Source organism: Brachyistius frenatus, unplaced genomic scaffold, assembly GCF_029030835.1.
Source record: "Brachyistius frenatus isolate BFR_SWC_R1_liver_20210118 unplaced genomic scaffold, ASM2903083v1 Contig_27, whole genome shotgun sequence".
NCBI lineage: Eukaryota > Metazoa > Chordata > Actinopteri > Embiotocidae > Brachyistius > Brachyistius frenatus.
The window spans coordinates 1-22,281 of NW_027210626.1; the positions used below are offsets into that span (position 1 = coordinate 1).

A 22,281-nucleotide genomic window follows, 5' to 3' on the forward strand; every position below is an offset into this window, starting at 1 on the left:
CGTGCGTCCCGATAAAGGCATCTACACCCTGCAGCTGGAGAACGACGTCACTTCCGTCTCCGGGGAGATCGAAGTCAACGTCATCGGTACGACGTCCCAAACATTTTGATGTGAAACAGTGCGAGACACGCTGCTCTGTTAAATGTTGGCATTACATCAGTGGGTCTCTGTGTCTACAGCGGCACCCAGCGCTCCGAAGGACTTCAAGGTCATGGAGGTGACCCGGCAGCACGTCCACCTGAGCTGGGAGGCTCCGGAGCATGACGGAGGAAGTCCTCTTACCGGTTACCAGGTGGAGAAACGGGACATGTCCCGCAAGACCTGGGTTAAGGTACGACATCAGCACCTACACTGTTCTTCTCATGTTCTGTAGTTTACTGTCCAGAACCTCGACCGACTGTCTGATCCTGGTCCTCTGAGGTATGGAACCTTATTTAGTTCTGACTTCATGATTTTATTTTATCAGCCACACAGTTCTTCATGCAGGTCCAGTTGAATGTCCTCTGTGACCTCACAGATAAGTCCTGATCCTGGTTGATCTTTAGATCCCTCACTGAGAACCACATCAGACGGAGTCAGTAGAAGACGATGCAGTAGATTTTATGTTTATTTCAAACGGTCTCTCAGGTGATCACAGGAATCCAGGACCAGGAGTTCACCGTCACTGACGTGGTCGAAGGGAAGGAGTATCTGTTCAGAGTCACTGCCTGCAACAAGTGCGGACCGGGAGAGCCAGCGTACATCGATGAGCCCGTCAACGTCTCGTCTCCTGCCAGTGAGTCTGAGCGGAGATCGAAATGTCTTAGGTCTAAATGTCTGAGGAACTGTCTAACCCCTATGTCTCGTCTCGCCTCCAGCTATCCCTGACCCTCCAGAGAACCTGAGGTGGAGGGACAAGTCAGCCAGCGGCATCTTCCTGACATGGGAGCCGCCCAAGTACGACGGCGGCACCGGCATCCGAGGCTACAATGTGGACCGCTGCCAGAGAGGAACCGATAAGTGGGAGCCCTGCGGGGACCTGGTACCCGAGCTGAAGTGCCAGGTGACGGGTCTGATCGAGGGCCAGTGGTACGCCTACAGAGTCCGAGCCCTGAACCGATTGGGAGCCGGCCAGCCCTGCAAAGCCACTGACGAGATCCAGGCTGTTGATCCCAAAGGTGCCCACAATGTCTTCACTCTGATTCCCTCATACACAGCATGTACAGGATGTCAGTTAGGCAATCAACAAGAAGCTAACCACCAAATTTAACCTGCAGGCAAAAAAACATTCCTACAACTTTAAAAGATAAGAAAATATTCAGGTTTTTGTTGTAATAACAAGTTCCTGATGGAGTAGTTTGACTTTTCCTCCACTTCCTGTCAATTATCCTCTCAACTCCAACCTCCTCACTAACCTCGTCTTTATTGACCTCGTCTTTATTGTCCCCGCAGAACCTCCAGAGATCCAACTCGACGCCAAACTGCTGGCCGGTTTGACCGCCAAGGCCGGCAGCAAGATTGAGCTCCCCGCTGAGGTGACTGGTAAACCTGAGCCGCGGGTGAAGTGGACCAAGGCCGACCTGGTCCTCAAAGCCGACGACAGGGTGACCATTGACACCAAGCCAGGACAGTCCATCATCAGCATCGCCAAGACCAAGAGAGACGACAGCTCCACCTACATCATAGAGGCCACCAACAGCAGCGGCCGCGCCACCGCCACTGTGGACGTCAACATTCTCGGTAAGATCAGCGGACAACAGACAGAAGTTCTGACCTTTTCAGTTTCTGGTAATTAAGTTTCTAATATATGTTCCTACAAACAGACAAACCTGGTCCGCCAGCCGCCTTTGACATCTCCGAGATCACCAACGAGTCCTGCTTCCTGGCCTGGAACCCTCCACGCGATGACGGCGGCTCCAAAGTCACCAACTACATCGTGGAGCGCCGAGCTGCCGACAGCGAGATCTGGTACCGGCTGTCCTCCACCATCAAACAGACCACATACAAAGCTGTGGACCTGGTCAAGTTCAAGGAGTACATCTTCAGAGTCTTCGCTGAGAACCAGTTCGGTGTCGGCCCACCGGCTGATCACCCATCCATCATCGCCAGATACCCCTTCGGTAGGTCACCTGACTGCAGGGCCCAGGGTCGTCTCGTGCATTAGAAGCAGTTGCAGTCCATTTGTCTGCCCAGGCCTTTTCCTTTAGAGTTTTGGTTTGGTCCATTCTTGGTCAGGTAAAGTGTAAATTAACCCGATGCCTCCCATCTCGTCGTCAGACACTCCTGGAGCTCCTTACAAGCTGGAGGCTTCAGACATCGCCAAGGACTCGCTGACTCTGGCCTGGTACGAGCCTGATGAGGACGGAGGAAGTCCCATCACAGGGTACTGGGTGGAGAGATACGAACCAGACCACGACAAGTGGATCAGATGCAACAAGCTGCCCATCAAAGACACCAACTATAGGCGAGTGGCTTCCCTGCTGTCCGAGCCGACTCTGAGGTTCTTTGGAGTCCAGTGTGTTGACGTCATGTTTCCCTCCACAGAGTCAAAGGTCTTCCCACCAGGAAGAAGTACAAGTTCAGAGTCCTCGCAGAGAATCTGGCTGGAGCTGGCAAACCCAGCAAGGAGACAGATCCGATCCTTGTCAAAGATCCTATCGGTACAAAGCATTTATCCTCTCACTCCAGCTGTGTCTACACTTCTTTCAGAAAGTAAAAAGCATCATGGTCCTTCCTCTCACAGATCCTCCATGGCCTCCCGGTAAGCCCACAGTGAAGGATGTCGCCAAGACTTCCTGCTTCCTGATGTGGACCAAACCGGAGCATGACGGCGGAGCGAAGATCGATGACTACGTCATCGAGATGCTGAAGAGCGGCACCACGGACTGGATCCGTGTGGCTGAGAACGTCAACATCCTGGAGCACTTCCTGAAGGGCCTGATGGAGAAGCAGGAGTACTCGTTCAGGGTGCGAGCTGTTAACGTGGCTGGGGAGAGCGAACCGAGCGAACCAAGCGACCCGGTGCTCTGCAAAGAGAGGCTCAGTAAGAACCCAAACATCACACATTCATGTGGAACACAGAGCATCCTTAAAACACGCTCGTGACCTCTGACACACATCAGTCACATGAGGACTCAACGCTTCAGCTCAAAATATGTCTGGTTCCTAAAGATGAGTGGAAATAAAAGCACATGATTATGAATGAATGATTGACATGTGAATGTCCTCCTCTCCTCAGACCCGCCTTCAGCTCCACGCTGGTTGGAGGTTGTCACCATCAGCAGGAACAGCGCCGAGCTGAAGTGGACGGTTCCGGAGCGCGACGGCGGCTCGCACATCACCAACTACGTGGTGGAGAAGCGTGACGTGAGGCGTAAAGGCTGGCAGGCTGTAGACACCACCGTCAAGGAGTTGAAGTACAGCGTGACACCACTCAACGAAGGATCGCTGTACGTGTTCCGCGTTGCAGCTGAGAACGCTGTGGGCGTTGGGCCCTTCTGTGAGCTGGAGGACTCTGTGCTGGCCAAAGACACTTTCAGTAAGTTGGACAGGAGTGGCAGTCATGTGTTGGCACTGAAAATCTCCACTGCTGCTGTGTGTCTGGAGGATAATAAAATGCTTATTTGTTGCAGCAACTCCCGGGCCGCCTTATGCACTCGCTGTCAATGCTGTGACCAAGAGATACGTGGACCTGCAGTGGGAGGCACCTAAAAACGACGGCGGCAGACCCATCCTCAGGTTGGTCTTTTCACCGTTTCTGCGTAGAATATTTCTATGGTGAATACCAGGAACAAAAAGCTGTTTTCATGCCATCGTGTGAAAGAATAATGAATTGTAGTAACTGTTGCTGCAGTGGCTGATGATGAGGTTGACCTTCCTATGACTCCTCCCTCCAGGTACTCCATTGAGAAGAAGGAGAAGCTGGGAACCCGCTGGGTGAAATGCGGGAAGACTTCAGGTCCAGACTGTAAGTACCGAGTCACAGACGTCATCGAGGGAACAGAGGTTCAGTTCCAGGCCAGAGCCGAGAACGAGGCCGGCGCTGGACACCCAAGTGAGCCCACCGAGATTCTCACCATCGAAGACCCGACAGGTCAGTCCACTAATGAGCGATAGCTCCTTTAAAGACATCATTTTACATTTAAAGTCTGAGTCCATCTGTTCCGTCCCCCCCAGGTGCACCGTCGCCGCCCATCGAGCTGCACGTGACCGGAGCCAGCCGAGACTTCCTGTCGATCGCCTGGAAGCCTCCGCTGAGGGAGGGTGGCTGCCCCATCAGTGGCTACCACGTTGAGATGTGCGAGGCCGGAACAGAGAAGTGGATGAGGGTCAACTCCCGTCCAGTGAAGGAGCTGAAGTACCGCGTGGAGGAGGGCGTAGTCCCCGAGAAGGAGTACATTCTGAGAGTAAGGGCCATCAACGCTGTCGGAGTCAGCGAGCCCTCCGACATCTCCGAGAACGTCTTCGCCAAAGAGTCTGACTGTAAGAACCAGGTTACTCTGCAGTTTGGTTCGTCATCAGCGACTCTCATCTGGGGCTGATTTGTAATGTCTTTGTTTCTAGGTAACCCGATGCTGGACTTCCAGACTCTCGACCTGGTTGTCGTGGAAACAGAGAAGCTGCACATCCCAGTTCCCTTCAGAGCTGTCCCTTCACCCAGAATCACCTGGCACAAAGACGGCAAGGAGCTGAAGGCCGACGAACGCCTCGGCTTCAGGTGAGCGCCGCGTCTCTGCCAGTCAGGACGCGACTAAAGACAAATCACAAGACCCGATCAAACTTCAACTGGTGGATGCACAAACAGATTTTAATGTGAAAACATTTTGCTGGAACAAATGAGGTTTGATTGTTGCTTTTGGAAAAAGATGTCTCGACATTTTGAATCTTTGTTGGTATAAAAACAGCAACTGTACTCGATTGATGAATGTGTGGTTGTTTGTGTTGAACAGGAAGGAGTACACTTCCTGTCACCTGGAGGTTGACAGCAGCCTCCATGCCGATGCCGGAGTTTACAAAGTGACTCTGGAGAACAAACTGGGAAGCGCCAGCGCCACCATCAACGTCAAAGTGATCGGTAATCCATGGCACAGCTTTTACATCATTACATGGACGCTGATTGCTTTGACGGTAAGCAACAGATAATTTTGTAACGCGTCTGTTTTCAGGTCTTCCTGGTCCCTGCAAGGAGATTGTGGCCTCTGAGATCACAAAGAGCTCCTGTAAAGTGTCCTGGGATCCTCCGGACTATGATGGCGGCAGCCCGATTCTTCACTACGTCCTGCAGGTCTGAGACGGCAGCGGCTTTTTATCTCTGAGCTGCAATCGCACTTTTAAATCTGACATTACAGAAAGTCTGAACTAACTGCGGTGTCTTTTGTGCGTGTGCAGCGGCGTGAGGCCGGTAGGAGGACATATGTCAACATGATGTCCGGAGAAAACAAGGTGAGCTGGACAGTCAAAGACCTCATCCCCAACGGAGAGTACTACTTCAGAGTCCAAGCCGTCAACAAGATTGGAGGAGGAGAGTTCCTCGAGCTCCGCAACCCGGTCATCGCCGAGGACCAGAAGCGTAAGAAAAAAAACTCTGACATTTCCTGTTTGAGAATGATGATGATTTCCCGAGTCCTACTCAGCCTCTGAAAGCTGCACGTGCACTCAGCTCAGGATTCCGTTTTTTAACTGAGGGCCTGCTTTACAAACTGGAGCTGTGAGGTTGGAGAGTCTGTAAATATGTTTTAAATGTTTAAATTGCAGAAACAGAACATGTCATTGGTGTGATTAAAAACTGCCTAACTGAATCTGTCTCGCGTCTCAGACGCTCCTGACCCGCCGGTGGACGTGGAGACCCACAACCCCACATCCAGCACCATCACTCTGACCTGGAAGCCGCCCATGTACGACGGTGGCTCCAAGATAATGGGCTACATCCTGGAGAAGCAGCAGAAGGGCGACGACAAGTGGGAGCGGTGCAACGACTTCCTGGTGCCCGTCCTGTCCTACACTGTCAGGAGGCTGACGGAGGCAAAGTACTACACCTTCCGAGTCAAAGCCGAGAACGCTGCTGGAGTCAGCGAGCCATCGCGCAACCCGCCATTTGTCAAAGCCTCAGACGCCGTCGGTAAGGATGACATCATCGCATCTCAGAGTGAGGCAGCTGTTCACATTTATACACAAGACAACCTTTATGTACATCTAACCCCTCAGAGGATCTACAGTGAGAGTGTTTGGGAATCAGACCCGATATCCTGATCAATTAGCCACTTCTTCAATACTTATGAAGCTGCTGAGTTTCACAGGACATTTCTGTTCATTTTCCTCCTGTCAGATCCTCCCAAGGTTTTCCTGAGCGGCAGCCTGCAGTCTGGTCTCAACGTGAAACGAGGCTGCGAGATCTGCTTAAACGCCAACATCTCTGGATCGCCGTACCCTCACATCACCTGGTACTGGAACAACGAGGTGATCCAGCCTGAGCCGCTCCGCAAAAGGGCCGAAAAACCCCTGAAGAAGAAGGTGGAGAAGAAGGAGGAGAAGAAAGAAGGAGAGGAGAAGAAAGAAGGAGAGGAGAAGAAGGAGGGACAGGAGAAGAAGGAAGGAGAGGAGAAGAAGGAGGAGGAGAAGAAGGAGGGAGAGGAGACGAAGGAAGGAGAGGAGAAGAAGAAAGGAGAGGAGACGAAGGAAGGAGAGGAGACAAAGAAGGAGGAGGAGCAGGCTGCAGAGCCAGAGGTGGTTGAGTCCGACTATCCGACCATCAATGAGCGTCTGGTCATCGACAACAGCCGCAGGGGCGTGTCCTCCATCATCATCAGGGACTCGATCCGTGCCGATCACGGCGTCTACATGGTGAAGGTGGAGAACGACCATGGCATCTGCTCGGCGACCTGCGAGGTCAACGTGCTCGGTGAGACACACAGACTGCAGAGATGTGATGATGCTTTAATGTCAACATTAAGGCAACATTTCCCCTCCTTAGAGGCTCATCATTTCGTCCATCCACAGATACTCCCGGTCCCGCCGTGAACTTCACCTTCGAGGAAGTGAGGAAGAGCTCTGTGATCTGCAAGTGGGATCCTCCTCTGGACGACGGAGGCAGCGAGATCTTCAACTACACCCTGGAGAAGAAGGACAACTCCAAGCTGGAGATCGGCTGGAGCAGCGTTACCTCTACCCTGAGAGGATGCCGCTACCTGGTGCCCAAACTCATCGAGAAGAAGGAGTACATCTTCAGGGTTGTGGCCGAGAACAAGTACGGTGCCGGCCCCCCCTGTGTCTCCAAACCGCTCATCGCCAAGAATCCTTTCGGTACGTTCATACTGATGACTGCTTCTGCAAGCAAAGCTCTTATACTACAACAAATATTACGAATATAATGGAAATACTGCTGACCTGAAATACAGTATAGAGCTTCTGTAGAGAACTTCAGGGGGAACTGTATTCATTTTAATCAGCAATTATTCAACTCACTTTTAATTGTAAATATGAGGTTGACAGGAAGAATCAGTTTACCTTGACATGTGGAACATGATAATCCAACAATGTCAACATAACTGAAATTATCATTATTAACACATCAAAACTATTGTTTAGCTCCATTATGGTTTTATTCTCGTTAGTGGACAGCGTTAGCATACATTTACATCAAAATCTCCAAACCTCCTACGAAGCAATAACCCTTTGATTCTTTCACAACTCTGTTAGGTCTGTTATCCAGCCACAAGACATCCGTTTACATTATTAGCACTGAGTAAAATCAAACAGGAGTAATAATACCTTTCTTTCTTATTTCTTTTAAAATTTCATGATAAAAACAAAACGTTTAAATACGACATACATTTAAACACGTGGACACCATGAACCATGTTTCCCTTTGTCCTCAGAACCTCCCGAGGCTCCTGATAAGCCACAGATTGAAGACGTCACGGCCAACAGCATGCTGGTCACCTGGAACGAGCCGAACGACAACGGCAGCCCCATCCTGGGATACTGGGTGGAGCGCCGTGAGATTAACAGCTCCCACTGGGCACGTGTCAACAGGTGAGGAAGCACAACGACCAATGAATTTGTACAAGGTGTATGCACTGGCTGGTAACTTGACACTAACTTCTGTCCTGGTCTTCAGGGATGTGGTCGCCGACACTGAGCTGAATGTTGAAGGTCTGCTGGAGGGGCTGACTTACATCTTTAGGGTGGCGGCCGAGAACCAGGCCGGCCCTGGAAAGTTCAGCGTTCCCTCTGAACCCAAGACAGCCCAAGCTCCCATCTGTACGTAAACTGCTGAATCCTGAGTCCAGTCTGGTTCTGATCATTGTTTTCATTTCTGTCAGTCAAGGGAAATAAGTGGCATCACAAAATTTTTGCTTCTTGATGTTAGATTTGGAAAAATCTGCAGCAGACAAATGAAAGAATGAAGAAGCGTCTTAGGGTGAACATTTTCATCCGTGTTTGTTTGTGACCCAACAGTACCTCCCGGACCTCCAGCGGCCCGGGTGGTGGTGACCACGGACCACTCCATTGACGTGGAGTGGGACCCACCTGCTGACAACGGAGGAGGGGAGATACTGGGGTACCAAGTAGATAAGGTCAGACCATGGCGTCAGTTCTTTTTTAGTTCTGCACACATCTGTTTTCAGGATCCTGCCTTGTTGAAGCTGCAGCCTCAATCACATTGTCCTGATTTCAGTCCAGATTCATGTTTTATTTGTCCTTTGGGCGTTTTCAGGCCATGGCTGGTACCAAGGACTGGTCCAGGTCTACAGAACGTCCTTGGAAGACCCGGGCCTTCACTGTCTACGGAGTCCGTGAGGGAGCAAAGTACCTGGTCAGAGTCATCGCCTGCAACGTTGCCGGAGAGGGAACACCCGGATTCACAGAGTCTGTGTTTGTCAGGAATCCTGCAGGTCAGCCGGAAATACAGAGACGCTGGATTTAAACAGGTCGAATGTTGTCTGAAGTGGTGTTGATGTAAATCTATTTTCTGTTGTTTTTCTGGTTGCCCTCCACAGAGATGCCTGTGATTGAACTGGACCTGTCCGTCAAGACCGGCGTGGTGATCAGAGCCGGAGAGACGCTCCATATCCCTGCCACAGTCACAGGTAAACCTTATCCCGCCATCAGCTGGACCAAGGACGACAAGAAACCTGACAAAGACCGCATGGAGATCCTCACCGAGGGCAACGATAGCATTTTCTCAATCAAGAATGTCCAGAGGAAGGACTGCGGAAAATACCAGATCTGTGCTTGCAACCCCAGCGGCATCAAGAATGCCTCGACCAGAGTGGAGGTCATGGGTGAGTGGAAGTCCAGTAAACATGTGGCCAGCACTTGATGAGTTAACTTCTGCTACTCAGATCATACTGATATGTTTTATCTTCAGATGTTCCCGGACCCATCAAGGACCTGAAGCCAGTTGTTGTCACTCGTAAGATGATCTTCCTGAACTGGGACGACCCCGAGGATGACGGAGGCAGTGACCTGACTGGTTTTATCGTGGAGCGTAGAGATGCCAAGATGCACACGTGGAGGCAGCCCATTGAAACTGCCTCGTCCAAGTGCGAATGCGTGGGCATCATGGAGGGACAGGAGTACATGTTCCGTGTCATCGCCAAGAACAAGTACGGCATGGGCCAACCTGTCGAGCTGGGTCCCATCAAGGCTGTGGACCCTCAGGGTGAGTGTTATAGTCTTGAGGTCGAGACGTTTAGGAGTAGCGTGATAAGTGGTCTGGGTTGAAAAGTGCATTTGTACCTAAAAGCGTTACTTTGGTGGTTCTGCAGGCCCACCATCCTATCCCGAGAAGTTCCACTACACAGAGCGCACCAAGAACTCCATCACACTGGCCTGGAGACCACCTCGTAACGACGGCGGTAGCCCCATCATCGGCTACTTTGTTGAGAAGAAGAAGCAGGGTCAGCAGGCTTTTGAGCCCTGCAACACGGAGATCTGCCCCAACATGACCTTGACTGTTGAAGGCCTGGACGAGGACTGGATGTACGAGTTCAGAATCAAGTGCGCAAACCTGATTGGAGAGAGTGAGCCATCCATCCCGCTGATTGTGGTCATTCAGGATGACGAAGGTAAGGCCAAATGGTCCTAAAACCTTTACCTGTACAGTCAGGACCAATACCTTAGGTCAAAGGTCAAACCATCCGGGTTGTAGGCTGATTCGTTTTGTTTCCGGCCTGTTCCTCTCAGTGTCTCCTGAGGTCCACATGCTGAAGCACTTTAAGGGCGACTGCGTTACCGTGAAGAAGGGCGAGCCCATTGAGATCCCAGCTGACGTCATGGGACTCCCCATCCCCAAGGTCGAGTGGTCCAAGGATGACGTGGTAATCGAGAAGCCCACTGAGACTCTGCTGATGGAGACCGAGGTTACTGGCAGGTTGAACTGCAAGACCACACTGTCCATCCCAACCGCCAACAGGAGGGACCGCGGCAGCTACACCGTGTGTGGCTCTAACAACATGGGCTCAGCCAAGCACACCATATTTGTTATGGTGCTGGGTGAGTTGGAAACATGCCACAGACGCTGCTGGTTAAAGCTTTTGTCTCAGGATATTCAGCTGACGGTATCCTCTCCCCTCAGACCGACCAACTCCACCCAGGAATGTGGCGGTTTCCAACATCAGGGCGGAGTCCTGCTACCTGCAGTGGGACGCTCCACTTGACAATGGTGGCAGTGAGCTGACCAACTACATTGTTGAGAGGATGGATGTGGTGACAGAAGAGCCTGAGCTGGAGGAGGGACAGGAAGCTCCGCCTGAACCGCAGTGGGTGGAGGTTACCAACAGCATCATTGAGAGGAAATACGGGGTACATCCTCATGACAGCAACAACAACAACAGTGACAATAATAGTTTTAAAAGGTCAATTTCAGTGGTAACACCACCTCCCTCTCCTGCAGGCGTGGAACCTCGAGACCAACAAGACCTACCTGTTCCGGGTCAGAGCCGAGAACCGCTACGGTAAATCTGACCCCTGCGCAACCGAAGACGTCCAGATCACAGACCCCTTCGGCCTTCCTGGCCCACCAGAGAAACCAACCATTGCAGAGTACTCCAAGACCTCCATGACCCTAACCTGGGAGCCTCCCAGAGACAACGGAGGCTCCATGATTATTGGCTACTGGCTGGAAAAGAGGGAGAAAGGAACCGCCTACTGGGCCAAAGTCAACAAGATGCCTGTCACCAAGAGGGGTATGAAAGGCTGGGAGTACCAGGTGAGCTGCTGTGGCTGGTGCCAGATTGGATCAGCTGGAGGGAGACTCTGTCTTTGATTGGTTGTTAAGTTGTGGGAGGGTTAAAGTTAGGAAACCACAGAGGCCTACTGTGCTTCCCTCCAACTGATCCAATCTATCACCAACCCTTTGTTTCCATGTTTAATATGAAGTATTGCCTCAGAGGGTTCAGCTCTTGGTTCACTACTTAAAGGAGCTTCTCATTTGGATGTGTGTTCCCCTTCTGTCAACGTCCTCCATCCTAAACCAGAACCTCAGGGTGAACCGGTCCAGAAGATCCTTTTAAAGGCAGTTAGCATGGTCTGCCTGAGTACTGCAGACCTTTAAGAAGGACTCTTACAGACCTTTAAGAAGTCTGTTTCCTCCACGTCTTGTTGTTTAGGAAGCGGTGAGCATCGTAAAAACATATTTAATAATTATAATCCCTTCCGTTTGTGTGCCACCAGGTGACCCGTCTGTTTGAAGGAACAGAGTACGAGTTCAGGGTTGCTGCCTATAATTCAGCAGGAACTGGACCCTTCAGCGGACCGTCCGACTCAGCCTTCGCTGTTGATCCAATCAGTGAGTAAACACAGCACCCCTCTTTTTAAAGCGTCTGACTTCATGTCTGGAGTGATTCTTCACAGGCCTTCCTCAGACTCCGAAAAGATGAATGAAAGCTCCCTGAAATCTCTCCCTGCAGCTCCTCCCAGCATGCCTGCTGCTCCGGTGGTGGCTGACAAGACCAAGCACAGCGTCACGCTGTCCTGGAAGCCTCCAGAGGGTGATGGAGGCAGTCCCATCAAGGGCTACATTGTCCAGATCCAGGACGAGGGTTCATCAGACTGGGTGAGGGTGAACGACCCGGAGAGCCTGCACCCCACCACAGAGTTCACCGTGCCCAGCCTCCGCGAGCTGAAGCGCTACCGCTTCAGGATCATTGCTGTAAATGACATCGGCGAGTCCGACCCCAGCCCTTGCACCAGCGAGGTTCTGGTCGAGGATATCCAGCGTACGTCCGGCCTCAAAATCTCACTGCAGTGATGTGATCAGTGTGTTTGTTTGTGTTCTTCTCTGACGTCTCCTCTGATGCTTCTCCACAGTCCCACCTTCCATCACCATCGACGTGATGGCTGATGACCTAGTGTGCATCAGAGCTGGAGATCCAATCAGGATCCCCGCCACCGTCAAGGGCCGCCCTGCTCCCAAGGTGACCTGGGACTACGACGGCAAAGCCAAGTCACACAAGAAGAACAAGCTGCACATTCTGCCGGTGGACTCCGAGGTCAGACCTTCACAAATCAAATCTCTCAAATATTTTCATGTTTTTTCTCTTCGAGAAGGACGCACGTTTCCTAAAAAAAAAAAAAACAGCATGTAGGAACAAACTGTCTATTTAAGATGAATTAGGTGTTTGTATTTGTCGGTGCTGCTCACGTTTTTATGGAACTGAAATTTGTTTTCAGGTTGAGTCCACGGACACCACGTCTGTGGTGAACATCCCCGTCAGTCTGAGGAGCCACTCGGGACGTTACGTCATCACCGCCAAGAACAAGTCTGGATTGAAACACGTCAACGTCAGAGTCATTGTCCTCGGTATGTTGTTATCAATGAACACTTCTGCAGAGCATGTGTCACTCTCGGTGTTGGGTGGAGGGTTGTCGGTCTGCTGCGATCATTGTTTGTCTAATTGGACCTTTGCTGCTGGCTGTAGACGTTCCCGGACCTCCAAAGGACCTGAGGGTCACTGACATCACTCGGTCCACCATGAGGCTGATCTGGAAACTCCCTGACACCGATGGGGGAGAGAGAATCAAGAGCTACTTCATCGAGAAGAAATGTGTGACTGACAAAGCCTGGACCAAGGTGAACTCCACCAACATGTCTTGGGCTTCACTTTTTCACGCAGATGTCTTCCAGTTAGTCAGCAGCAGTATTCAGCCCAGCTCTGCACAAACACTGTAAGATAGGAAAACCCACAATACAAAGTCTGTGTCCTTTTATAGAAAATGTCTCCTATTTTTCTTTGTTACTAGAGATGTAGGAAGTAAAACTGTTCAAACATTATGTACCACACCTCCTCAAACTTTAAACATTCATATTGAACAGAAGTGTTTTTTACAGTTTTGTCTCTGACAACAGTAATAAACTACCTGTTCATCTGCAGTCATGACCAGCAGTTATTACACATCATGACACACACAGCTTGATGCTGACAATAAGACTGAAAACTCTGGATGTTTCCTTCATGACTTCATCATCAACACCGCTGGCGCTCCATTAACTGACGATTTGTTTGGGTTGTTGTCAGGTGAACGCCGCCTGTGCCAGCCAGGCCTACGTGGTGCCAAGCCTGCTGGAGGGTCAGGAATACCTGTTCAGAGTCCGAGCTGAGAACAGACTGGGATTCGGCCTGTTCACCGTGACCACTGAGCCAGCCCGGGCCAGAGACCCCATCTGTGAGGACACACCTGGACTGCAGACACACACTACAAGGGCCTCACCATACTCTTCCTAATCTTCTCTTCCTCTTCCTCTTTCTCAGATCCCCCCGACCCCCCCACCAAGTTGAAGGTCAACCTGGTGACGAAGACCACCGTCACGCTGAGCTGGGAGGCTCCGAAGAACAACGGTGGCTCTCCGGTGAAGCATTACATTATCGAGCGTCTGAGCTGGGACACCAGTGGCAAAGAGAAGGAGACGTGGAAGCAGTGCAATAAGAGAGACGTGGAGGAGCTGAGCTTCATGGTGGAGGACCTGAAGGAGGTTGGTGTATGTCCTCTGGAGGAGTCCAGACTCTCTTTATTCAGTCTCTCCTTTGTTCAGGGAGGAGCTGAGCATCATCATTTCCAAATCACTTCCTAATAAATGAAAAAGGGAGTTATTCATTCACTGCTACATACAAATTAAGAACACAACGAACCCACGATCAGTCCTGCAGGAAATCTTGCGATCGCAATAATAAACGCAAATTCAAGCAATTGCCACAATATTTGCGGGAGCTTGCTTTTTTTTTTTTAATTCCTGCGATTTTTCCACTTTCAACAGAATCTGTGCTGAAAGTATTAACGACATAAAGTAAATCTTTTCAGACAAAACTCGCTTTATGAACAAAATGAACTCCTCATTTCCAATCAGAAATTCTCTGCTCCTATTTTCATCACCAAATAAAACTGTTCACCGGAGGAAACTGGAACAAGAGGAGGAACAGGAAATGGCGGGGTTTGTGGGAAATGTGGCCTTCACATTAAAATGATCTAATTAAATGTTTATTATCAAAGAAAGTGATTCCATATTACTGTATGTTAAATTAGTTTTATCCACACGTCCAGTTGTCAGAGACGTCTCTTTGTTTGTGTGCATCCAGCAGGTCCATGTGTTGAATGAACATGAATTAAACAGCATCTAAAGCTCTTATTTTGACAGCTGATATAGTCGTTGTTTCTATATTAGTCACAAAATGTCTGTTCTGGAAACATACACAGCTTTTAGGAGCTTTTATCTCCATGGTTCTCTAAGTTCAATAAATAAATACAAAAAGATAAGAACTAAAATATTTCTGTGATGTGCAGCATGATTATTATCACAGGAAGTGATTACAGATTTATTCTTTTATCAGGTGGTGTTTAAAAAAAAAATCCCATTTTTCTTTCTCAACTTTCTTTCTTCATGCAATTTTACTGCAAAATCTCTGGAAAGTCAATTACAATTTTTCAGAAAATCCACCACAAAATCAAACATTTTTGATTGCAACGATCACAAAAAAACTGTGTGACAGAGGGACTGAACAGTGAACCCCAAAACTAACTCCATACTAGTCTGCCTGAGAAAAAGCAGCTGAACAAACAGAGGTGAGGCTGAGCTTCCAGCTGTGACAGATGTTTGAGCCTCTCCTTCACTCACTGATGTCTGTTTCTCTGCAGGGAGGAGAATACGAGTTCAGAGTCAAAGCCGTGAACGCTGCCGGACCAAGCCGACCCTCTGCCACCATCGGACCCATGGTCATCAAGGATCAGACATGTGAGTGACAGGCGCTTCAGCCAACCACAGGCTGCAGAGTTTTAAAGTTTTAACCACCGACTGAACATAAAAATGTCCATAGCTTCCAGGTCTGAAACATGAGGCCGATGCAGAAATGTCTTAATCTGCAATACCACCGAGTGCCACTAGAGGTCGGCTCCAAAAAGCCTCCGGCTCCATAGATTCCCATTCAACTTCTCTCATCAAGTACAAAGCCAATCAAATGTCTCCAGCAGTTATCTCGGTGTTGTTAGCTAAAGTCACTCTTTCTTATTAGTTTTCTGGAGGTCCATTTGAAAATAATCCCTAATTCATTAGAAAATAAGCTTCAAAAATACATGTTTTTGGGGGCGTGTCTGTTTGATTAACAGGCCTGTGGTGCAGTCAGGTTACAGCTATTTGTGTGTGAGACATAATATCGTAAGGTTTCCAATCAGATCAGTCAGATCCACTGTTGGCTCCTCCCCCCAGCTCATCCAAATATGGTCACTTCCTGCTCCAAACCACTCCAAATTAGAAAAGATGGTGGCGGACAGAATCTGAACTGGAGGCTTCATAACATTCACAAACCAACGGGTGACGTCACTGATGGATGATGCTGATTGGTTCTGCCTCCTTTACACTCACCTGTTGGTTTTCTCTATTCTCACTCTCTCCGCAGGCGCTCCCACCATTCAGTTGCGCGAGGCCATGGAGGGCGAGGAGGGCTGTGATGTCAGCATTGTGGCAAAGGTGAGCGGTTGTCCGTTCCCCACGCTCACCTGGCACAAGGCCGCTCTGGCTAAACCCGAGGAGAAGGCCGCCGTCCAGTACGACCAGCACATCAACAAACTGGTGACTCAGGACAAGTGCACGCTGCTCATCCAGCAGGCCAGCCGTCAGGACAGTGCCCTCTTCAGCCTGACAGCCAGCAACAGCCTGGGCACCGTCACCAAGGACATCAAGCTGTCTGTGCTGGGTGAGACACAAATCTGAACACCTGATTAGTGGCAGCTTCTCTGCTGTAAAGACACAGAGGTGTTTAACTATAAAACTAATGTCCCCTGCAGGACCTCCGGGCCCACCGGTGGGACCTATCAAGTTCACCGAGGTGTTTGCGGAGAGGATCGGCCTGGCCTGGAGCCCCCCCACAGACAACGGAGGATCCAAGATCACCAACTACGTGGTGGAGAAGCGAGAGGACAACAGGAAGTCCTGGGTCCATGTCTCCAACGACCCCAAAGAGTCCGCCTATGTGGTGACTCGACTGACGGAGAACCACGAGTACGAGTTCAGAGTCATGGCCCAGAACAAATTTGGAGTCGGGCCACCGGTGGTCAGCGAGCCGGAGAAGGCCAGAAACCTTTTCAGTGAGTTCAGTGTGTCACTTCATTACCCTCCAATGCTTTTACAGTCAGAACCAGAACCAAACATTAAAATACTAAAACCAGAACCAAACACTAAAATACTGGAACCAGAACCAAACATTAAAACACTAGAACTAGAACCAAACATTAAAATACTGGAACCAGAACCAAACATTGAAATACTAGAACCAGAACCAAACATTAAAATACTAGAACCAGATCCAAACATTAAAATACATCATGTCAGATAGATCTTGATGATAATAATAATAATAATAATAATAATAATAATAATAATTGAATATAATAATTGAAATCATCAGATCCCTGTCTGGGAGGTAAAACTCACGCTCTTCTCAACTTCTCTTGTTAATGGTTCATTAAGGCTGAGTTCAGTTCAACACCTGACCAATACAGATCAATATTTTCTCTTCTGATCTTTCTATCTGATGTATTGATGACTGACTAGCGCTCGTCCTCTTGCAGCCATCCCCGGTCAGTGTGAGAAACCGACTGTAACGGACGTCAGTCTGGAGTCAATGACCGTCAACTGGGACGAGCCCAAGTACGACGGTGGCTCCTCCATATCCGGCTACATCATCGAGAAGAAGGAGACCACCGCCAAGCGCTGGACCCGCGTCACCCGCGACCCAATCCGGGCGCTGCCACTGGGCAACAACTGGGACGTGACCGGGCTGCAGGAGGGCGCCATGTACCAGTTCAGGGTCATCGCTTTGAATGCCGCCGGCTGCGGTCTGCCCAGCGTGCCCTCTGACCCCGTGCTCTGCAGAGACCCCATCAGTAAGCAGGACATCTTCTCTTACAGTTTCAGTTCAAACTGTCCACCGAGCGATGTGTCCCCCACAGGAAACCTGACCGTCCAGACTGTCAGTAGGGAAGCTCTGGACAGAAGAAGGTCCACATGTTGGGACGTCTCCCCAGCTCTCAGACAAACCTTGTGGCCGGGTGGACTTTTCTTTGTTGTCAAACTCCACCTGGACATAAATGACCCGTCCAGTTCCATCAAGATGTTTGTCGAAGCCTTACTTTATACGTTTGTTTTTTCTGTATACGTTTTTTATACTAAAGTGTTTCTGTTGTGCAGAGCCCCCGGGACCGCCCACTCCCAAAGTCACAGACTGGACCAAGTCAACGGTGGAGCTGGAGTGGATCCCTCCTCTGGTGGACGGAGGGTCGAAGGTCACCGGCTACATCGTGGAGTTCAAGGAGGTGAACAAGGACGAGGAGGAAAAGAAAGCTCAGAGGAGGCTGCTGCTGAGCGACGCTGAGGAGGAGAAGGAACCCGGAAGCGACGAGAGCTGGGAGAAGGTAAAGAAAAGATTTAACGACAGAGGAAAACATGTCATGTGGACGGATCAAAAGCATCATCTGCCCTCAAATGTCAGATCTCATTTCAGGTTTCAGTTACTGCAGCAAACATCAACAACAAATCCTTAAACAAAGTTCAGACTGAAACAAGATCCCAGATATAAATGACGTTTTAAACATGTGACTTGGTGTGTGTCTCTCGTCTCCATCCAGGCAAAGGACACTGAGATCAGAGGAACCAAGTTCGTGGTGGATGGTCTGAAGGAAGGCGGTCTGTACAGCTTCAGAGTCCGAGCTGTAAACGCTGCCGGAGTGGGAGACCCGGGACTGGTGTCGGAGCTGATCGAGGTCAAAGACAGAACAAGTAAGAGTCAGAAGTTTAACATTCGTGTGGACGAGTCGGCTGCCGCTTGAGGCCAAGAACATTTTATTCAAAACAAACCTTCTGGTGCAGTTCCTCCAGAGATGGACCTGGATGCCTCGGTGAAGGAGAAGATCGTGGTCCACGCCGGCGCCACCATCCGCATTATCGCCTACGTGTCGGGTAAACCCGCTCCGCAGATCGCTTGGTGCCGAGATGACGCCGAGGTGCCCAAAGAGGCCGTGGTGGAGACGACGGGCATCTCCAACTCGCTGGTCATCAAGAACTGTAGACGCCATCACCAAGGCATCTACACGCTGAGTGCCAAGAACGAGGGCGGGGAGAGGAAGAAGGCCATCATCGTCGAGGTCCTCGGTGAGTCTCCAAACCAGAACCACGGAGGACAGTTATCAGAAATGTTTGTTAACGTGTAAACATCCAGATACCCGAACATGTATGAGCCCACACATTGACCGTTTCCATTTCTTCAAACTGTCTCTGTCGCCACCTCCGCTTTAGATGTGCCTGGACCAGTCGGTCTTCCCTTCGCCGGCGAAAATCTGACCAATGACTCCTGCAAGCTGACCTGGTACTCCCCCGAGGACGACGGCGGCTCAGCCATCACCAACTACATCATCGAGAAGAGGGAGTCAGACCGCATGGGCTGGACCTCGGTGTCCTACACAGTGACCAGGAACAATGCCGTGGTGCAGGGACTCATCGACGGAAAGGGCTACTTCTTCAGGATTGCAGCCGAGAACATCATCGGCATGGGACCGTTCATCGAGACCGACAAGATGGTTCTCATCAAAGACCCCATCTGTGAGTAGTGACTACAGCTGACAGTCAGAGGTTCTGGATCTCAGTATTAAAAATACATAAAGAGAAGCTGGATTTAAAACCATCATTTCTGCACAAGAACCTTTTTATTGTTCACATTAAATGTTTCAGTTATTCTGATTTTGGACCTGCGGGGGCCTGAAATAGAATTTAATTCATTCGCTTTAAATAATTTAAATGTTAAATCAAATGTAGTCAAACACAAACTGAACCTGGATTTGTTTCAGTCTGAATCTGCTGCTGTCTAACAGCGATGTGAATAAAAGTTTTTAAAAAACGTCCGTGTGTGTCCTCCAGCCGTGCCAGAGCGTCCGGCGGACCTGATCATCACCGCCGTTACCAAGGACTCCCTCTCCGTCGCCTGGAGACCGCCCAAGTACGACGGTGGCGCCGAGGTGACCAGGTACGTCCTTGAGTCCCGAATGATTGGTCGCGACAACTTCACACGAGTGGGCGGAGAAGAAACGCTGATGGACAGGAAGTTCACGCTGACCGGGCTCAAAGACGGATCGAGCCACGAGTTCAGAGTATCTGCCGTCAACCAGGTGGGACAAGGCAAAGCGTCCTTTGCCACCAAACCTGTGCAGTGCAAAGACGAGCTCGGTGAGTGACACTGTACATCATCTAAAAAACATCTCATCCAGGAAGCAAGAACTAGAGTAACATTTCAAACTGCCCTCCTCCCCTTCAGAACCACCCACTCTGGACCTGGACTTCAGGGACAAGATGATGGTAAAGGTGGGAGACACCTGCATGCTGTCGGGACGATACAGCGGCAAACCAGCCCCGGCTATTGCCTGGACAAAGAATGATGAGGAGCTGAAGGCGGACGAGGATATCGCCCTACACAGCACCGGGCGCCACCTCAGCCTCAACATCAGCCATGCCAAGAGAGAACACAGCGGCCGCTACTGCGTCAGTGTGGAGAACCCTGCCGGAGTTCGCACAGGAATCTGCACCATCACCGTGGTTGGTGAGTCAGCGCTCAGTGACAACGCTCTGAATTCAGACGTTTCAGTAGAACGACATATACAACACTTGGGGCCTGATTTACTAATATCTCAAATAAAGGGTACTAAATTGCGTGTTCAAAAAGTTTGCACATATATTTTGCACCCATTTTGCGGGTGATTTACTAAAAGTAATTGTGTTTTTGATATCGTGCAAATTGCTGTATTTAAATGAGGGGTTCGCATGTGTTAAAGTGATTCCAGCCATGAAAAAACAATGACCGCAAAAGGAGGAAGAAAATTTGATTCCACTGAAATTAATTAATATAAAAAGGACCTATAACAAGAACAAAACGCTATGTAGGAGATTATCAGTGAGGAAGTCAATGGGAATAACAAAACAATCAATGGATGAAATTATGATAAAACATCAACAAATAAAACAGGAGGGATGGTGGATGAGATCCTCTAACAAACACCAATCAGCAGGTCCAGTTCTTTCTGTGATGAGCAGGTGACTTGGTTTCATCAGTTCCTCGCGAGTGCTCGGGAACCTTACCTGTGAATTCTGCGGGACACATTCAGAACCTGGGACAGCGACACATTCAGTACCTATGACAGCACACCTGAATAACGGGACTGGTGGGATATCCAAGCAGCGATACGCTGGAATGACCCAGAGGCAGGACAATGCTGAGTCGTAAGAAGTTTTTTAATTGATGGTATTTTGCGGCTTCTCTTTGTTGTTGGTTTTAAATCATCATAAAGTACATTCAATAACTCAGAAATGTCATCGATGGACAAACGATATGTCTGAATAATTTCTGCCTTTGCCATCTAAAAAATGTTTCCATGGGTGTAAAACCACGTTCTCTACGTATTATTTGGTTTCCTGCATCTCCTTCTCACCACAATAAGAGCAGCTGTCTCTCCTGATGTTCATCTGATTAATACCTTCAGTTGTACTAAAATACACAACAATCACTTCTCCTGTTTCTACTTTCAGGTTTAGTAAATATCATTGTGGGTGCTAAATGTATGTATTTGCATTTCCCCTCCCAGTATTTTGCATGTTCAAGTAGAAATGCACAATAGTACATATGTATTCAGGCAAACACGCAAAATGGAGAACGTCTATTAAATTGCATATTTGAAAGACGCAATCCTCACTGCACGTCGTTAGTGGATCAGCGTGGACATTTTGCGGGTGTCGTGGAGTTTGCACGTGATTTTTCACGCGCAGACCTTTAGTAAATCAGGCCCTTGATGTTACTTCATGTTACACCTGCAGCATCTCATAAGTCTACTCTCAACTGATGGAAGGAAAAGAAATACAGACTCAGAATCACTGAATTAAACTGGAGTATCCTGTGACCACCTTTAAAAGTTAAAAAAAAAAAAAAAAAAAAAATGTTGGCTAGACACTGGTGTGAATGCTTTCTCCTCTCAGACCGTCCTCAGCCACCGGAGGGCCCAGTCGTGTTCAACGAGGTCTACAGGAACTACATGGTAATTTCCTGGAACCTTCCTCTGGATGATGGAGGCTGCGCCGTCTCCAACTACATCATTGAGAAGAGAGACACCAACAGAGACCTGTGGATGCCTGTCACTTCGTCCTGCACCAGGACCACCTGTAGGGTGAGGAAGACACATTTTTTCTAAAGAAAACAGACCCGGACAGCTTTGGTACCACAAAAAACTGATTCAGACAAACAACATCTGACATCTGTCACTGATGTTTAGTTTGTTATATGAGATGAATCCAAAAGAGGGATAAATATACACACTGCACAGAATATGTTCAGATGCAGAGTTCAGTTGTAGAAATGGGTAAAAATTTAAACTCTGGTTTATGTTGAAGAGCTTCAGAACAGACAGGAGCCATGAAGGCATGTATGACTGGGTTTGTAGATGGCTCAGTATTTTAAAATAATTGTTTTCATTTACTAAAGTTGGTTAATGTGAAACAGACTCAAACTGATGACATGTATTTAAATCAGGAACTGTCTGATCAACGGATCAGTGCTCTCATCTGTCAGCTGTTCAGAGAGAACAACACAATGACAGCCTCTGACACCATTATCCTGCTGTTTGTTGCTTCAGGTGCCAAAGCTGATCGAGGGCCGTGAGTACATCATCCGGATCATGGCTCAGAACATCCACGGCATCAGCGACCCCCTCCTGTCTGTAGAGACCAAGGCCAGAGACGTCTTCAGTAAGTCCTGACGTTCACACCGAGACGGCCGA

General features: G+C 49.3%; 1 protein-coding gene across 2 annotated transcripts in view; it reads left to right on the forward strand.

Moving 5' to 3' along the window:
* Positions 1-11: 11 nt before the first annotated feature.
* ttn.2 (titin, tandem duplicate 2) overlaps positions 12-22,281 on the forward strand; it is an 83,074-nt gene continuing 60,804 nt past the window's right edge. For both annotated transcript variants that reach the window (XM_069698459.1, XM_069698461.1), the window contains exons 1-49: positions 12-86; positions 180-331; positions 628-775; positions 858-1,157; positions 1,432-1,719; positions 1,803-2,099; positions 2,257-2,443; positions 2,524-2,639; positions 2,723-3,022; positions 3,218-3,517; positions 3,612-3,717; positions 3,876-4,072; positions 4,156-4,461; positions 4,543-4,696; positions 4,929-5,053; positions 5,145-5,263; positions 5,368-5,548; positions 5,795-6,097; positions 6,305-6,877; positions 6,976-7,278; positions 7,854-8,010; positions 8,096-8,238; positions 8,437-8,555; positions 8,696-8,873; positions 8,979-9,263; positions 9,350-9,643; positions 9,750-10,049; positions 10,168-10,476; positions 10,559-10,785; positions 10,877-11,191; positions 11,656-11,770; positions 11,892-12,200; positions 12,292-12,473; positions 12,655-12,784; positions 12,903-13,054; positions 13,500-13,647; positions 13,734-13,954; positions 15,112-15,208; positions 15,870-16,166; positions 16,258-16,557; positions 17,041-17,355; positions 17,660-17,883; positions 18,097-18,247; positions 18,338-18,619; positions 18,764-19,066; positions 19,382-19,687; positions 19,776-20,057; positions 21,485-21,672; positions 22,138-22,249. In XM_069698459.1, the coding sequence (XP_069554560.1) occupies positions 212-331; positions 628-775; positions 858-1,157; positions 1,432-1,719; positions 1,803-2,099; positions 2,257-2,443; positions 2,524-2,639; positions 2,723-3,022; positions 3,218-3,517; positions 3,612-3,717; positions 3,876-4,072; positions 4,156-4,461; positions 4,543-4,696; positions 4,929-5,053; positions 5,145-5,263; positions 5,368-5,548; positions 5,795-6,097; positions 6,305-6,877; positions 6,976-7,278; positions 7,854-8,010; positions 8,096-8,238; positions 8,437-8,555; positions 8,696-8,873; positions 8,979-9,263; positions 9,350-9,643; positions 9,750-10,049; positions 10,168-10,476; positions 10,559-10,785; positions 10,877-11,191; positions 11,656-11,770; positions 11,892-12,200; positions 12,292-12,473; positions 12,655-12,784; positions 12,903-13,054; positions 13,500-13,647; positions 13,734-13,954; positions 15,112-15,208; positions 15,870-16,166; positions 16,258-16,557; positions 17,041-17,355; positions 17,660-17,883; positions 18,097-18,247; positions 18,338-18,619; positions 18,764-19,066; positions 19,382-19,687; positions 19,776-20,057; positions 21,485-21,672; positions 22,138-22,249 (10,864 nt within the window). In that variant the 5' untranslated portion in view covers positions 12-86; positions 180-211. The remainder of the gene's footprint in view (positions 87-179; positions 332-627; positions 776-857; positions 1,158-1,431; positions 1,720-1,802; positions 2,100-2,256; positions 2,444-2,523; positions 2,640-2,722; positions 3,023-3,217; positions 3,518-3,611; positions 3,718-3,875; positions 4,073-4,155; positions 4,462-4,542; positions 4,697-4,928; positions 5,054-5,144; positions 5,264-5,367; positions 5,549-5,794; positions 6,098-6,304; positions 6,878-6,975; positions 7,279-7,853; positions 8,011-8,095; positions 8,239-8,436; positions 8,556-8,695; positions 8,874-8,978; positions 9,264-9,349; positions 9,644-9,749; positions 10,050-10,167; positions 10,477-10,558; positions 10,786-10,876; positions 11,192-11,655; positions 11,771-11,891; positions 12,201-12,291; positions 12,474-12,654; positions 12,785-12,902; positions 13,055-13,499; positions 13,648-13,733; positions 13,955-15,111; positions 15,209-15,869; positions 16,167-16,257; positions 16,558-17,040; positions 17,356-17,659; positions 17,884-18,096; positions 18,248-18,337; positions 18,620-18,763; positions 19,067-19,381; positions 19,688-19,775; positions 20,058-21,484; positions 21,673-22,137; positions 22,250-22,281) is intronic.